General features: G+C 47.9%; 1 protein-coding gene across 2 annotated transcripts in view; it reads left to right on the forward strand.

The window, feature by feature from the left end:
- Window positions 1-2,201: 2,201 nt before the first annotated feature.
- Window positions 2,202-18,099, forward strand: part of Rexo1 (RNA exonuclease 1 homolog) — a 29,419-nt gene continuing 13,521 nt past the window's right edge. For both annotated transcript variants that reach the window (XM_090339005.1, XM_090339012.1), the window contains exon 1: window positions 2,202-2,478. In XM_090339005.1, coding sequence (XP_090195131.1) covers window positions 2,322-2,478 — 157 coding nt within the window. In that variant the 5' untranslated portion in view covers window positions 2,202-2,321. The remainder of the gene's footprint in view (window positions 2,479-18,099) is intronic.

Raw genomic sequence — 18,099 nt, forward strand, 5'->3', positions numbered from 1 at the left:
AATAAATACAATAAGCTGGGTAGTGTGGTTTATGCCTGCCATTCCTCCTGAGTGGGAGGCAGTGAATAGGAGGATCAGAGTGCAGGACAATGTGAGCATAAACTTGAGACCTTATTTCAAAAAGTGGAGAAGTGTGGCTCAAGTGTTAGAGCCCTTGTCTAGGAAGTACAGATCTTTGAGTTCAATAATACACACACACACACACACACACACACACACACACACACACACACAGTAATACACATACTCCAAAAAGAAGGAAGAGGAGAAGGAAATCCTGCAATCTTAGTTACTGAGAGACTGAGATCTTGGAGACAATGGTTCAAAGCCAGATGAGGCTGATAAGTCTGTGACTCCATCTCCAAAATGAGCAGCAAATCGCTGGGCTATATGGGTAGCTCAAGTGGTAGAGTAACAGTAGATTGGGCAAAGACAAACATAATAAGGCTCTGATTTTAAACCCTGCCACCTGCAGGGTTTTGTGTGTGTAACTGTCTTAACACTTCAACTCAGGGCTTTTGCACAGTCCCTGAGAGTCTTCCCCCCACCCCAACATTAGTAATCTACCACTTGAGCCACAGGTGTACTTCTAGTGTTTTGGTGGTTAATTGGAAGAATTTCAAGAACTTTCCTTCCTGGGTTGGCTTTGAACCGTGATCCTCAGAGCTAGGATTACAGGCGTGAGCCACTGCGCCCAACAAGAATTTTATTTTTTTTAAAGCTGCACCCTGGTTATAAGGCATTTGATGCAGAGAATCTTTTCCACTATTGAATTAGATGTTCAGTGACTAGAAGATAGGTTCAGTGCTTTGGAATTCACTACTTCATCCAGTTGTTCCATGTTGTAGATTTTGCATGAGGGTCATGGATCCTGGTCCTCCAGTCTGATGAGCTTGAGGTGGCAACTGGCAATGCAGGTTTTGTGTGTGTGTTGCACTCAGGGTCTGAGTGCAAGTCCCTAGGTTTTTCAGATCAAGGCTGGTGCTCTACCCACTAAGCCACACCCTCACTTCTGGCTTTTTACTGCCTAGTAAGCATTTTTTTTTTTTTTTTTTTTGCCAGTCCTGGGCTTGAGCTCAGGGCCTGAGCACTGTCCTTGGACTTTCTCAAGGCTAGAGCTCTACCACTTGAGCCTCAGCACCACTTCCGGCTTTTTTCTATATATGTGGTACCAAGGAATTGAACCCGGGTCTTCATGCATGCTAGGAAAGCGCTTTAACCACTAGGCCAAACTCCCGGCCCCCTAGTAAGCATCTTAAGGGCATTCTTTTCTTTTTTTTTTTTTTAAACAAGTATCCCTTTATTTGTTGACTGTCGTTACAAAAACTGATTTCATTAGCAACAAAAGTGTTTTTCTTGATGTCAGAGACAGTTACTACGTAACTGTGTTACGTAAAACAGTATACATTATCAGTATTAAAATGTTAAATTTCATGTTGTTTTGACCACTTCGAAGGATCTTACATTCTTGTCCTGGCTGAGTTTGAACCGCAACTCTCAGAGCTCAGCCCTCCTAGGCGGTTAATATAACAAATGTAAGTCACCAGCACCCAGCCCCCAGATCAGTTTTTTTTTTTTTTTTTTTTTTGCTAGTCCTGGGACTTGAACTCAAGAGTCCGAGCACTGTCCTTGGGCTTTCTCAAGACTAAGGCTCTACCATTTGAGACACAGCACCACCTCTGGCCTTTTTTCTATATATGTGGTACCGAGGAATCGAACCCGGGTCTTCGTGCATGCTAGGCAAGCACTCTACCACTAGGCCAAACTCCCGGCCCCTTCAGGCCAGGTGTTGAGTGTGAAGCGCGTGCGCGGTAGGTACACTAGCTCTACCACCTACTGCGAGACACCGTCCGTCCTGTAAGTGGCGCTTTAAGGTGCTGTTAGAGAAATGCAAATTACATGCAAATACCCACAACAGGCCTCAGGGCCTTTTTTTTCTTTTTTTTGGTCAGGCGCGTCGTAGACAGTCCAGGCACCATAGTAGCCTGCATTCAAAATGTTGGCGAACTGCCAGCGTTCCATACCTTTCAGAGCCTCGAGAGGCCATAAGCAGGGAATCCCGCGCCCTCTCATGGTCGAGGTTCTGGGTTTACCGTTCACCGCGGTCCCGAGAAAACAAAAGTATTTTAGACAGGCGCGCTGCGGGCAGTCCTTCCCGAAGTCCCTTGCGACGGCGTCCCGGGAGCTTCCGGGGGCCTCGGAGCAAGATGGCGGTGGTGGGGTCCGAGAGGCGCGGGCGGCGGCGAGTGAGGCGTCAGTGAGGTGGGGGGGCCCGGGGGCCCCGGGCGGCTCCGGGCCAGGGCCCCGCCGCAGAACGAACCATGCTACGCTCCACTGGCTTCTTCCGGGCTATCGACTGTCCGTATTGGGCAGGGGCGCCCGGGGGGTCCTGCCGGAGACCTTACTGCCACTTCCGGCACCGCGGGGCCCGGGTCCCCGGTGCGCCCGGCGGCGGTGGAGCGGCGCCCCCCGCAGCAGGTAATGCCTGTTCGACCTCCAGATCTCCGCTCCCCGCTCAGGTCCAGGCTACTCCAAACCACGTTCATCCACATCCCGGCTCCGCGCCCAGTGTCTCTTTTTCCCCCCCCACGTTCGCAGGTGACGGTTCCCTCCCTCCCCCGCCCCCAGCTGGGCTCGGGAGTCCCCGTTCTGGGACCCTGTCGGTGCAAATGGCTGGGCCTCTGAGCCTCCGACTCCCGCAGGTAGAAACTGTACACAACATACCTTCCGGGGCTGAGACGGCGGCGGCACGACCCGGAGCACCGGGGAGGGGGCTTGGAAAACGGGTGCGGCCAGCGCTGGACTAACCCGGGACTCTTGCTGCCAGTCCTCTACGCCCGTACTCTTTGAGAAGGAAACCTTCCCAGGCCCGGCCCCCACGTGCTTGTGGCAGCCAATGTTTATTTCCGGGATACTTTTCCCCGGGCCGCGCCCCTAGTAGTGGCCTAGGCTGTCCACACTAGTTTAATTTTAAGTTTAGTGGGCCTTGAGAAGCATCTGCTCTGTGCCAGACACCAGCAGACCGTGAAAGTCAGATCTGTTTGATTCGGACAGGGAAGATAAATGGCCTGGCCTTTTCTTTGGTGTGAGATTGCCCCACATCTATGTTGAGAGAGAGAGCCTCAGGGGATCCGGTATCTTTCCTTGTAGGAGATGTGGGGTTTGAGATGAGACATTGGGAACCTTGAGGATTTGGATTGGAGCAAAAGCAAGGAATATATTTCTCAAGGAAAGATATGGAGGGAAGGAAGATTATTATTAAGTGTGGTGTTATTCAGGATCTTCTTCCCTCACCTTTGTCCCTTGGGAATGACCCTCCCATTCCGCCACGGCTTTATTTCTTCTTTTCTTTCTTTTTTTTTCTTTTTGCCAGCACAGTTCTTGAGCTTTCCCAAGGCTAGCGTCACTTGAGCCACAACACTTCTGGCTTTTTCTGTGTATGCAGTACTAAGGAATCAAACCCAGGGCTTCATGTACAGGGCCTTATTTCTTATGTAATAGGGTATGTTTATCTGGTGTCAATTTCAGCATTCTGTCTCATGGGCCCCTTAAAACAGTGGCTTTGTGCTCCGGAGCTTCTTTTAAAGGAGAGCACTCAGCTCTGTAATCCTAGCTACTCAAGAGGCTGAGTTGTAAAGATCCTGGTTCAAAGCAGCAAAGTTTGTGACATGCTTACCTTCAGTTAACCACCAAAAAAAGTGGAACAATGGCTTAAGTGGTAGAAAGAAAGCTCAGGGGCATTGTCGAAACCTTTAGTTCAAGCTCAAGGACTGGCATGTGGACATGTGCACCCACACTTACAAACACAAAAGACAAGCACTCTAGCTAGGATTAGGTAATACCCTTTTCTTTGTCAGGGAAAAAAGTTCCCCTCTCCCCTCCATTTTCTCATATGAATATGTGAAAAACACCTGAACTAATTGTCTGCATGCTATCCGCTGTCTTGCTTAGCACCTGGCACCCCAGCCTTCTTGCTCTGACATAAGGGATCCAGAGCTGCCTAAGATGGGACCCTGCTGCTATGGAAGAAAGAGTTGTGCTGGGCTATTGATTGCTAGAGAAGGCAGCATTTTTGCTCCATCTAAGCCCTATTTTTTGTTTGTTTGTTTTGTTTTGTTTTCTGTGGATCATGGGGCTTGAGCTCTGGGCCTGGGTGCTGTCCCTGAGCTCTTCAGCTCAAAGCTATTGCCCTACCCTAGGCCTGGGCATTGTCCCTGAGCTCTTCAGCTCACCCCTTGAGCCACAGCCCTACTTCACACTTTCTAGTGATTAATTGGAGATAAGAGTCTCTCAGACTTTAGTTCCCAGACTGGCTTTGAACTGCAATACTCAGATCTCAGCATCCTAAGTAGCTAGGATTACAAGACGTGAGCCACCAGGCCTGCTAGCCCTGTTTTGTTTTGTGTTGGTAGTTAATTGGAGATAAGATTCTCAAGGTGGACTTTTCTTGTCTGCCTTGGCTTTGAGCTGCAGTCCTCAGATCTCAGCTTTCTGAGTAAGAGTACAAGAATGAGCCACCACGGTCTGTCACAGTACTTTTGTTACTTTTCCTGTGATGTTGTGTGAGAGCTTCTGACACCCAGGTGTCTCACTGGATGTTGGACTCACCCACACTAGCTAAGCATTCACCACTGGGTTGCATCTAGTTAGTGGCCTCCCAAAGGATTAGATTTGAAGGTTCATTGGGTGGTGCCCTCTGTGCTTCACAGCCCTGTGGAAAATGCACCTGCCTACTCTTTTCCCAGATCTGCATTTACCTCCTTCAGAGTCAGAATCCCTCAGAACTGTTCTTGCTGTGTGAGGCTTTTCTGTCACTGTTTTCACATCATTATTCACTGAGCTACCCTCTGAGGAAGCTAGGGGAGGGGAGACTCCCTTAGAGATTTCAACAGGGCCAAAGTGACCACCTCTGCTGTGAACCTACTGGTGCCTTTGCTTTCATCCATCAGTTAATATTTTGACTTTTGCTGGTTCTGACTTCAGTGCATTTTTTTTTTTTTTTTGCCAGTCCTGGGGATTGAACTCAGGGCCTGAGCACTGCCCTTGGGCCTATGTTTTCCCCTCAGGGATAGTGCTCTACCACTTGAGCCACACCACCACTTCTGGCTTTTCTGTGTATATGGTTCTGCGGAATTGAACCCGGGTCTCTGTGCATGCTAGGCAAGCACTTGAACCACAAGGCCAACTCCCAGCCCTTCGGTGCATATTTTTGCACCTGCATATCCTCTCTGTCTCCCACAATGAATAATGAAACAAACTCATAGGACTTTTGGGTGAGCAGAGCAGCAGCTTCCCAGAATTGAGGGTGCAGGGATTGTGTTGATAGCCAGCCCTGGAGCCCTGTGGGACCCTGTGCTTGGCTTGCTTGTTACTGTGACTTTGTGAGCTGGGTTCTGTATGGAGAGACTGATGAAGAAGGGTCTTCACTCCATGTTTTCACCACCACCACAACTGGTAAGAGAAGGACTGAGGCTACTAGGAGCTGTGGTGCATCTAGATGGGAGGAGATCTTCGGGTACAGGACATGGAACAGGGCTGGAGGCAGCAGGGTAAGGCCCCAGGAAACAGGCAGATGGACCAGTGCCACTGTGCCATCTTGACCAGTGGGGCTAAAGGACTTGGGATTCCCTCTGAGCTTTTATACCTGGGTCTGTCCAGCTGTTTGGTGTTAGGTCTGGTGAGATGCACATAGGGGCCAACTTGGCAGTTCTGTGGACCTAAAGTCATGGCTCCCCAGATGTGATAAGATGGGTGTTGCAGGATGAGGGTTGTTTTTTTTGTTTTGTTTTGTTTTTTTTTTGTGCCAGTCTGGGGCTTGAACTCAAGGCCTGGGCACTGTCCTTGAGCTTCTTTTTAATTCAAGACTAGTGCTCTAGCAATTGCGCTACAGCACCATCTATGGCTTTTTCTGAGTACTTGTTAGAGATAGGAGAGTTATGGACTTTTCTACCCAGGCTGGCTTTAAACTGCAGTTATTGGATCTCAGCATCCTGAGTAGTTAGAATTACAGGTGTGAGCCACCATCACTGCACAGCCCCTGGCTTTTTTTTTTTTTTTGGTCTGTTATGGGACTTGAACTCTGGGCCTGGGCATTGTTCCTGAGCTATTCAGCTCAAGGCTATGACCCTACCCCTTGAGCCACAGTGCTACTTCCAGATTTCTGGTGGTTAATTGGAGATAAAGAGTCTCAGGGACTTTCCTGCCAGGGTTGGCTTTGAATCATGATCCTCAGCCTCCTGAGTAGCTAGGATTACAGGCGTGAGCCCCAGTGCTTTTTTTTTTTTGCCAGTCCTGGGCTTGAGCTCAGGGCCTGAGCACTGTCCTTGGACTTTCTCAAGGCTAGCACTCTACCACTTGAGCCTCAGCACCATTTCTGGCTTTTTTCTATGTATATGGTACTGAGGAATCGAACCCGGGTCTTCATGCATGCTAGGCAAGCACTCTACCACTAGGCCAAATTCCCAGCCCGCCCCAGTGCTTTTGTGAGGCTCTTTGCCTCCTGGGAACCTGAGGGTCCCTTGTGGCTTCAGGGTTTCTCCAGTCAAGTGGGTATTAAATTCTGTTGTTCCTTTGTTCTCTCTTTCTTCTAGAAGTGGGATTAGAGAAAAGATGGTGTCTCTCCAAGACAGTCATCTTTTTTTTTTTTTGCCAGTCCGGGGCTCAAGCTCAGGGCCTGAGCACTGTCCTTGGATTTTTCTCAAGGCTAAAGCTCTACCACTTGAGCCTCAGCACCACTTCCGGCTTTTTCTAAGTATGTGGTACCAAGGAATCGAACCCGGGTCTTTGTGCATGCGAGGCAAGCACTCTACCACTAGGCCAAACTCCCAGCCCAAGGCAGTCATCTTTAATAAGTGTGGTAAGGCTGTGTGAACCCACCTTTCTCTTGACTGCCTGGAGGAACTTGAGTCAGCCCAAATAGAGGTCCAATTACCAGTATCTGACATTTATATGAGTTGCTGAGTATGCTGGACTGGATGTGGTATTTATATAGAGACCCTGAATAGTATAGTAAGTAAGGTCATACATGACTGAGCTGGGCTCGATGCCTTTCAGACTTAGAAGACTTATTTTTTTGTTGGATCATGAGGCTTGGACTCTGGGACTGGGCACTGTCCCTGAGCTCTTCAGCTCAAGGCTATTGCTCTACCACTTGAGCTACAGGGCCACTTCTGGTTTTCTGGTGATTATTTGGAGATGAGTCTCTCACAGACTGTCATGCCCAGGCTGGCTTTGAACCGTGATCTTTAGATCTCAGCCTCCTAAGTAGTTAGGATTACAGACATGAGCCATTGGCCCCTGGCTAGAGACTTTTTTTTTGGTCATGGGCCTTGAACTGGGCCTGGGCACTGTCCCTGAGCTCTTCAGCTCAAGGCTACTACCCTACCCTTGAACCACAGCCCCACTTCCCATTTTCTAATGCTTAATTAGAGATTAGAGTCTTACGGCTTTGTATTGTCCAGGCTGGCTTTGAACATTGGTCCTCAGATCTCAGCCTCCTGAGTAGCTAGGATTACAGATGGGAGCCACCGTGCCTGCCCTGGCTCGAAGATGCTTACGTATGGTGTCACAGCCACAGCTCTCAGGTAAAACTAGACTCTGCTGTATTCTGAATTGGTTCTCTTACCTGGACCCGTGGACTACTGAAGACTCTGAGGACCTGACTTCATGGCTTGTTCTGACCTGTCATTGGAGCCCTTAGGATTTGGGGGATTTGAGAGCCTCTGTTTCATGTGGTTAAGAGACAGGAGTCTCTTAACTGTGGTCCTGCCCCTGGGGACCATGGGACCTATCTGGGGACATTTGTGGCTATCACAGCTGGTGGTATAGAGTGGGTGGAGGCCAGAGATACTTGCCCAGCACCCTGCAATGCCCGGGACATCCTACCAGAGAGCCACTTGGCCTGGAATCCCAGAATTCCTAGCCAGGTTTTTAATTTTAAGTGGGACAGGGAAGCAAGATGTAGTCTACAAAGACAAAGAAACCTGAGGAGCTCCTCTGTGCCTTCTGCCTGGGTGTTCAGGGTAGGGTCTGCTGGGACCTGTGGAGAGCTCAGGGAACCTATGCTGCTGTGTGAGTTTGCCTAACCTCACTGCCTGCTCCAGGGGATTCCATACTAGAGGCACGGATGAGCCAGCCCAGTTCGCAGAGACGTAGGTTGCTAGATTCAAGTGTCTTGATTTGGCTTTCTGTATGCAGGGTCAGCTCCAACTTGAGGTGGGCTGATTCCAGCATAGCTACCTTGGCCTGGGTGATCTGTGCACAGTGAGCTTGTTTGTTGTGAGAGCCATGCTGGAGCCCCTGCATGTCACTGTGCACTTCCCTCCTCTACCCTCAGTGCCCTTTCACAGTGTACAGTAGTGAGGAGCCAACAGAGAGTATGTGTGCATATGATAAACACTGCACTCATATTTTGCTTATTAGTATAATAAGTCTAGCTTTTTTTGAGAGGGGGGTTGTTAGTCGTGGAGCTTGAACTCTGAGGCTGGACTGAGCTCTTCATCTCAAGGCTAGTGCTCTACCACTTTGATCCACAGCCCCACTTCTAGTTTTCTGGTGGTTCATTGGAGATAAGACTCTTCTAGACTTTCCTGCCTGGCTGGCTTTGACCTCAGGAGGCTTCAGACCTCAGCCTCCTGAGCAGCTAGGACTACAGGTGTGAGCCACCAGCACCTGGCTTAAGTCCAACTGTCTGTTTTATTTTTCCTGCCATTTGATCCACTTCTGGCTTGGTGTGTATGTGTGTGTGTGTGTGTGTGTGTGTGTGTGTGTGTGTGTGTGTGTGTGTGTGTGTGTGTGTGTGTGTGTTTAATTGAAGGAAGAGTCCCCAGGCCCTGAAGTGTGGCCTAGTGGTAGAATATTTGCCTAAAATGCATGAATCCGAGTTTAATTCCTCAGTGCCACATACACAGAAAAGCCAGAACTGGTGTTGTGGCTCAAGTGGTAGAGCACTAGCCTTGAGAAAAACACTCAAGGGCAGTACCCAGGCCCTGAGTTCAAGCCCCAGGACTGGCAAAAAAATAATAATAATAATCATCCCAAGTACTTTTCTGTCTGTTATCAAACTGGGATCCTCAGATACCAGCCTTCTCAATAGCCTGTATTACAGGCATGAGCCACTGATGCCTTGCCCTTTTAAAAATTATTTATTTTGTCAGTCAGACTGGGTAGGTGACAGGAGTGTAGGATCTGTGAGCTCTGGTGCTTTGTCCTGGCAGGGACTCCATCTCCACTCAGGTCACAGTCACCACAGCCTTCTCTGTCCCCCTAGTGGCTGAGTAGTAAAATCTTCAAAAAGAAGCCTACTATAGAGAGGTGGTCCTACTATAGGACCAGAGAGGTCATAACAGCAGGCCAAAGTCTTTCCCGCCTTTCTCCTATGGTGCAGATATTCTGGGCATGGGTAGTTAATTCCACTGGCACAGTTTGGGAGGACTGTGTGGAGGAAGAAGACTTTGGAGCCAATGAGACAGCATAGGAAGGCTAAATAACATCTTCTCTGAGCCCTTTGTATTCAGCATGAGCTGGCCCTCCTTGGTTTTGAGCGGGGAGAACCATTGACTAGAGGAATGAATATTGACAATATTGGTCCACCCTGAAGTACAACCCTGCAGTATCCCAAGCACCAGCCTACCATGTCAAGCAATAAAGTTGTGGCTGCTTGTGTGGCTCTAAACTGCGTGTGCTTTTTCTTTTTTGATGCTGGTATTGGAGCTTTTTTACCATAGTGGATGCAAATGTAGCTTCATCTCCACTTTAGCTTCTTGCTAGTTAATGGAAAAGAGTCTCGGATTTGTCTATAGGACTGGTTTCAAACTTTGATTCTCAAATTCTAGACTTTTTTTTTTTTTTTTGGTCAGTCGTAGGACTTGAACTCTGGGACTGGGCACTGTCCCTAAGCTCTTCAGCTTAAGGCTACCATTCTACCCCTGGAGTTACTTCCAGTTTTCTGGTGATTAATTGGAGATAAGAGTCTCAAGGACTTTAGTGCCTGGGCTGGCTTAGATCCTCAGCTCTCAGCTAGGATTATAGGCATGAGCCACCTCACCTGGCTTTAGAATATTTTTTTTTTTTTTGCCAGTCCTGGGCTTTGAACTCAGGGCCAAGGCACTGCCCTTAGACCTATTTGCTCAAGGCTAGCACTCTGCTACTTCAGCCATAGCATCACTTCCGGCTTTTTCTGAGTATTTGGTACCAAGGAATCAAACCCAGTGATTCCTGCATGCTATACGAGTACTCTACCACTAGGCTATGCTCCTGGCCCACTTTTTTTTTTTTTTTTTTTTCTTTTGTGGGGCTTGAACTCTGGGCCTTGGTGCTGTCTCTGAGCTCTTCAGCTAAAGGCTATATCACTCTACCACTTGAGCCACAGTGTTACTTCTGGATATCTGGTGGTTAATTGGTGATAAAGAGTCTCAGTGACTTTCCTGCCAGGGTTGACTTTGAACCACGATTCTCAGATCTTAGTTTCCTGAGTAGCTAAGGTTATAGGCGTGAGTCCCTGGTGCCCGGCTTCTCAGACTTTTTTTTTTTCTTTCTTTTTTTGCTATTCCTGAGGCTTGAACTTAGGGCCTGAGTACTGTCCCTGGGCTTTCTTAAGGCCTAAGATTCTACCACTTGAGCCACAACAACACTTCCAGCTTTTTCTATGCATGTGATACCAAGGAATCTAACCTGGGTCTTTGTGCATGCCAGGCAAGCACTCTACTACTAGGCCAAACTCCCAGCTCTCTCATACTTTTTTTTTTTTTTTTTTTTTTTTTGTCAGTTGTAGGGCTTGAACTCTGGCCTGATGCTGTCCCTGAGCTCTTCAGCTCAAGGCTCCCACCCTATTCCTTGAGCCACAGCTCCACTTTCTGTTTTCTAGTGATTAGTTGGAGGTAAGAGTCTCAGGTCCTTTTGTGCTGGGCTGGCTTTGAACCTTGATCCTCATATCTCATCTTCCTGAGTAGCTAGGATTACAGGCATTTGCCATTGTGCCCGGCTCAGCACAGATTTTTTTGTAGTTAGAATTATAGACCACTGGTGGTATCCCACCCTGCATCCTTTTTTTTTTTTTTGCTAGTCCTGGCTTGTACTTAGGGTCTGGGCATTGTCCTTCAACGTTCTCAAGGCTAGAGCTGTACCCCTTGAGCTACAGCACCACTTCTGGCTTTTTCTATGTATGTTGTACCAAGGAATCGAACCTAGGTCTTCGTGTATGCTAGGCAAGCACTCTACCACTAGGTCAAACTCCCAGCCCACATACTCTTTTCCTTTTTTTTTTTGTTTTTCTTTCTTTTTTTTTTTTTTTGCCAGTCCTGGGCTTGAGCTCAGGGCCTGAGCTCTGTCCTTGGACTTTCTCAAGGCTAGAGCTCTACCACTTGAGCCTCAGCACCACTTCTGGCTTTTTTCTATGTATGTGGTACCGAGGAATCGAACCCGGGTCTTCATGCATGCTAGGCAAGCACTTTAACCACTAGGCCAAACTCCCGGCCCCCTTGTTTTTCTTTTTTATGTTGATCGCAGTGTTTGAACTCAGTTCTTTCCTCTCTCCAATTTCTCTCCCTCTCCTTTCCCCTTCTCTCCCGCCCCCTCCCTCCCTCTTCCTTCTTCCTCCCTTTTCCTTTCCTCCCTCTGCTCGCTCCTTCCATCCTTCCTTCCTTCATTTCTTCCTTTCTTTGTGCTAGTTCTGGAGCCTGAACTTGGGGCCTGGTTTCTGTTCCTAATCTTTTTGCTCAAGGCTAGTACTCTTAATACCTGAACCACAACTTCACGTCAAGTCTCACAAGTGGCTAGTGGCTCATGCCTATAATCATAGCTACTCAGGAGGGTGAGATCTGAAACAGGGCAGGAAGATCCATGAGATCTTAATCTCTAGTTAACCAGCTAAAAGCTGGAAGTGATGCTGAGAGTCAAAATGGTAGAGTGCTAGCTAGCCTTGAGGGAAAAAGCTCAGGGCAGTTCCCAGGCTCCATGACTGACAACAGCAACAACCAAAAAAAAAAAAAAAAAAAAAAGAAAGAAAAAAGAATATTACACTTTCCTGCTGAGGCTGGCTTTGACTCATGATCCTCAGATCTCGGCCTCCTGAGTGACTAGGATTATAGATATAAACCATTGGCACTCTGCTACACATACTTTCTTAAGCTATGTGGTGGTCCTAGCCCTGATTCCAGGGGCTGTCCCAGTAGGATAAAAAGCCCAGTATGGTCCCAGTCTCCAGATTCCCTATGAATAAATACCTGGAAGACACTGCCCAGCTCCTAATGCCATTTAAGCTGGGGTAGGAAACATAGGTGATCCTATGAATTCCACTGGAAACACTTTTTTTTTTTTTGCCAGTCCTAGGGCTTGAACTCAGCCTGGGCACTGTCCTTGGAACATTTTTTGCACTTTTTGCTCAAGGCTATCGCTCTGCCACTTGAGCCTCAGCACCACTTCTGGCTTTTTCTGAGTATGTGGTACTGAGGAATCAAACCCAGAGCTTCATAAATGCTACGCAAGCACTCTACCATAGCCTACACTCCCAGCTGGAAACCCACTCTGCAATTGGGGAACTGATGAACATGCACAAGGCTAAAACATTCCTTTTTTGTGTGTATGTGAATACTGGTCCTACTGCTTGAATCCAGGGCCTGGGCCCTTCCCTAAGCTTTTTTTTTTTGCCCAAGGCTTGTACTCTTATCTCGTGGAACCACAGCTCTGATGGCTTTTTTGGTAGTTAATCAAAGAGTCTCATGGACTTTACTGCCTGGGGTGGCTTTTAACCATGATCTTCAAATCTCAGCATCCTACATACCTGTGATTACAGGTATGAACCACTGTAAGCCATTAGTACCCAGCAGAGCAGTATTATCTCTACTAATATTTTTTTGTACCAATACTGGAACTTGCCTATGAGCTGTTTTGCTCAGGCTTAACACTCTACCACTTGGAGCCACAGTTTCACTAATTATTTATTTTTTGTGGCTCAGGGCTTGAACTTAGCCTGGGTGCTTTCCCTGAGCACTTCATCTCGTGGCTACTGCTCTACCCTGAGCCCAGCCCCACTTCCCTTTTTCTGGAAGTTAGTTGGACATAAGAGTCTCCAGTTCTTTCATGCCCTGGGAGAGCTGACGTTAAACTTTGATCTTCAGATCTCAGCCTCCTGAGTAGCTGTGGTTACAGGCATGAGCCACTACACCCAGCTTCACTTCTGGTTTTGTGGTCATTAACTGGAGATAAGAGTTTTACAGACTTTATTGCCTGGGCTGGCTTTGAACCTCGATACTCACATCTTAGCAACTGGCCTGTCCTTTAGATTTTTGTTTAAGGCTGAGCCTCTGTCACTTGAGCATCAGCTCTACTTGTGGCTTTTTGGTGGTTAGAGTTAAAAAGAGTCTCACACAAAGCTGGTTTTGTGTTTTGTGATCCTCAGATCTCAGCCTCTTGAGTTGCTAGGATCACTACCATGAGCTACCAGCACCTGGCTGTCTTTAAATATTCTTTTTTTTTTTTTTTTTTTTTTTTTTTTTTGCCAGTCCTGGGCTTAAGCTTAGGGCCTGAGGACTGTCCCTGGATTTTTCTCAAGGCTAGAGCTCTACCACTTGAGCTTCAGCACCACTTCTGGCTTTTTCTAAGTATGTGGTACCAAGGAATTGAACCCGGGTCTTCGAGCATGCTAGGCAAGCACTCTACCACTAGGCCAAACTCCCAGCCCTTTAAATATTCTTTATTTGGACATAAAAGAGATCACTACCCATTTGTGGCCTATTCTGGGGGCAGAGACAGTACAAAGGGGAGAGTTACCTCACCCTACCTATTTTGTCCTTGCAATTCAGCATTGGAAATGCGGCGAGCTCTTGTTCTGTGTCCTGCCAGCAGATGTTGAGTGGTGAGTGAAGGCTGACTTGGCCCGTGTTCCGGTTGCCCTTGGAGTTGAACAGAAAACGCCACACTGGGCCCATTCCTTCATGGTGGGCTTCCTGGGACCTCAGGGATCAGGGAGGCCAAAGGACATTTCTCAGGTTCAGTACCATTATTTCTGGCTAGGCTCCAACATTGTATTTATGGATGCTGTGTGGCCCTGGTATCCAGGACCTGCTGCTCCAGTGTGGTGCATGTGTGTGGTTGTCTCCCTAGGTCTCTGAGGCAGCCACGATGCTCTCTTCTGTCTATTCGGATAACCAGGAGTAGGCCTTGAAGACGTCCTATGTAGGGATGGGAGAGAAGGCCTCTTAGGGACAAACGCAAGCCAGTGGCTCGCTGGGTACATCTGGCCACGTTGCATCTTCCGGCTTTCAGAAGACATTGTCTGCCAGAATACACTACCTGAAGCTGCAGACCACAAGTCTCCGGGCCGCTCTCTTGTTCCTATCCGATAATGTGGTTTTGTGGATATGTGTGTCCTGAGGCTTGAGCTCGGGGCCTGGGTGCTGTTCTTGAAGTTTTTTTTTGCTCGTTAACATTCCATAATTTAAACCATAACTCCACTTTTAGATTTGTGATGGTTAATTGAGGATAAGGGTCTCGTGGACTTTCCTGCCCAAGATCCTCAGCTCAGCCTCGTGGGTAGCTAGGATTATAGGTGTCAGCCACAGGCACCTTGCTAATACTATAACTTTTGGAGCAAAGTCTTTTCCCCACCTTTGAGACCTCATGCACCCCAGGCAGCTTCCCTAAGCCTGGGGAGGAGGCTTAGCTGCTCTCCACCCCTGTGGATATTCTTGAGTGCCAAACCATAGCTGTAAGGGGCAGGCACTTTTGTCTGCTTTCTCTTGGTGTTCCTGCCTTCTCCAGCAGGGTGAGCATGTGTTCCCTGCTAACAGGCCTGGAAGAGCTGTACTGTATTATAGCCCAAAGCTGAGCAGCGCCCTGTGCAGTCTGAGCCTTTATCAGTTTAGGGCCTTGAGTAGAGGCTAGGAAGAGAAACAGGGACTGGGGTGGGTAAGGGCCAGTCCTTTAGGACCCAGTAGGCCTCTGTGTCGGAGAAACCTAATGTTTTCACTGCTCTCCCAGGAAAGAAAGTGCTGGGAGTTCTCTTTTAGTCATTCCTTGTTGGGGTCTAAATACCCAGGATCATCAAACATCACATAAAACATTTTTCTGGAGAGCCTCTTCAGCTGTGACAGGTCCCCCCAAAAGAACCAACCCTCTCTGCGAAGAATGGAGCAGGGATGGGCTGGGAGTTTGGCCTAGTGGTAGAGTGTTTGCCTAGCATGCACAAAGACCCGGCTTTGATTCCTCAGTACCACATACATAGAAGAGCTGGAAGTGGTGCTGTGGTGCAAGTGGTAGAGTGCTAGCCTTGAGAAAGCCCAAAGACAGTGCTTAAGCCCTGAGTTCAAGCCCTAGGACTGGCCAAAAAAAAAAAAAAAAAGATCCTTCAAGGGCTAAGAGTTTGGCCTAGTGGTTGAGTGCTTGCCTAGCATGCACGAAGACCCGAGTTCAATTCCTTGGTACCACATACATAGAAAAAGCCAGAAGTGGTGCTGTGGCTCAAGTGGTTGAGCTCTAGCCTTGAGCAAAGAGTGACCAAAGATAGTGCCCAGGCCCTGAGTTCAAGCTCCACAACTGGGTGGGCGGGGGGGGGGGGGGAGGGAGGCGAGGGAGAAGGAAAGAAAGAAAAGGCTTCAGCCAGGCATAGTGGCTCTATAATTGACCAAAAAAAGAAAAAAAATCTTTGAAAGCTTTGTCAGTAGCTCATGTGGTGCTATGGCTCAAGTGGTAGAGCACTAGCCTTGACCAGAAGAGATTCGAGGACAGTGCCCAGACCTTGTTTCAAGCCTCAGAACTCACTCCCTTTCGCTTGCCTACACACACACAATGGCCTTTTGTTTTTATCTCTTAAGCCTTAGTTCATATTGCTTTTTGCATCCTTTTATTTTTTTGCAAATCCTGGGGTTTGAACCTAGGGTCTGGGCACTGTCCCTGGACTTTTTCAAGGCTAGTGCTCTACTGTTGAGCCACAGTATCACTTCCAGCTTTTTTCTATGTATGTGGTACCAAAGAATCGAACCTGGAGCCTCGTCATGCTAGCCAGGCACTCTAGAGTACCAGCAGGGAAATTGAGGCTATACAGGCAAGCTCCAATATCTGGAGGAAAGAGGTCTGAAAAGGAATAAGACTAACCTATCCAAGCCCATTAAGAAGGTCTTTAATTTAATTTTTATTTTTGGCGGCACCTGAATTTGAACTCAGAATCTCATTCCTACTCACCTTGCTTGCTTGGCTAGCACATGACTAGAGCTGCACTTCTAGTCTGACATTGTGCTGGTTAATTGGAGGCAGGGTCATGAAAATGTTTTGTTTTTATGTTTGTCTGGGCCTGGGTGCTATCTATGAGGTTTTTTGTTTAAAGCTAGCACTTTACTACTTTAAGCCACAGCTCCTTTGGTTTTCTGGTGGTTAATTGGAGATTAGAGTCTTAAATTCTTTCCTGCTCAGGCTGACTTTGAGTTGTGATCCTTGGGATCTCAGCTTCTGGAGTAGCTAGGATTATAGGGGTAAGCCACTGGCTCCTCTTAGTCTCAGCCTCCTAAACAGCTAGGCTTATAGGTGTGAGCTGTTATAGGAAGGTCTCTCCTTTTGGTGCAACTGTCAGTTGTTGCTGAGTATATGGATTGGACCTGGCTTGGAGCTCAGGTGTGAGCAGCTCTGACTCAGTCCAGGACAACCTCCAATCTCAGGACCCTTTTCCTGATCCCATCTGCAGATTCCTATTGCCACATGAGGTGACAGCCCTGTACAGGCTCCAGAGTTATGGGTAAGGGACCACAGTGTCCTATACAGAGAGGTTGTGGAGGAGCATTCTGAACAACATCAGGTTCCAGAGGACTGTTCCAGTAGAGGGCTTCTACTCGTCCTTGTACTGTTCCCTGTAGGGCTCCAGTGAAGTCTCCACACACAGGTTCTCAGCTGCCCAGCTCCTGTGGGAGTGTTTGTGGGTCCTGCCAGTAGCCTGGCATTGACAGTGCAAGGATTTTTTAAACAAACAATACTGTCGATAAGTACACAGGCAATCTACACAGTCCAACGCAGAGCTGGAGCAGAAGCTGCAGGGTCCCTGTTTGTTTGTTTGTTTGTTTTTTAAATAGGTCATGGGGCTTAAACTCAGGGCCTGGGCACTGTTCCTGAGCTTTTTAGCTCAAGGCTACCATCCTACCCCTTGAGCCACAGCCCCACTTCTGGTTGTCTAGTGATTAACTGGAGATAAGAGTCTCCTGCACTTTAGTTCCCAGGCTGGTTTTGAGCCACTGCACCCAGGCGTGAGCCACTGCACCCAGCAGGTCTCTGCTTCTATCTTGAATTTTGCTAAGTGTCTTCACTGACAACTTCATCCTCTCCTTATCAGCCTGGACATGCCGTCCGCACTGAGAGTCCCTTTTAAATTAAGACACAATTGTATTTGTGTCCAGAAAGGCCTCCCCACCCTCCAATACTGCTAGTGTCTCGTGGACCAGGTAGTATCTTGTACTGATCACTAGATTATTTGTGTTCATAAAGAGAATAGATGTCCTATATTTTATATGATGTCTCCCCTGCTCTGGATTCTCATAAAACAGGGTAACTTTCAGGGAACAAAGGGCACATGTGCCTTCCTTAACCCCCTTTGACCTACATTTTTTTTTTTTTTTTTTTTTGGCCAGTCCTGGGCTTGAGCTTAGGGCCTGAGCACTGTCCTTGGACTTTCTCAAGGCTAGAGCTCTACCTCTTGAGCCTCAGCACCACTTCCAGCTTTTTTCTATGTGGTACTGAGGAATCGAACCCAGGTCTTCATGCATGCTAGGCAAGCACTTTAACCACTAGGCCAAACTCCTGGCTCCTGACCTACATTTTTTTGTTTCTTTTTTTTTTTTTTTTTGGCCAGTCGTGGCACTTGAACTCAGGGCCTGAGCACTGTCCTTGGACTTTCTCAAGACTAGATCTCTACCACTTGAGCCTCAGCATCACTTCCAGCTTTTTTTTTTTTTTATATATATGTGGTACCAAGGAATCAAACCCGGGTCTTCGTGCATGCCAGGCAAGCACTTTACCATGAGGCTAAACTCCCGGCTCCACTTGTTTGTTTCTTTCTTTGATCCTGAGGCTTGAACTTGGGATCTGGGCATTGACCCTGACCTCTTCAGCTCAAGGGTACCA

The sequence above is a fragment of the Megascapheus bottae genome, chromosome 1 (assembly GCF_031878675.1).
Source record: "Megascapheus bottae isolate mThoBot1 chromosome 1, mThoBot2.hap1, whole genome shotgun sequence".
Taxonomy (NCBI): Eukaryota; Metazoa; Chordata; class Mammalia; order Rodentia; family Geomyidae; genus Megascapheus; species Megascapheus bottae.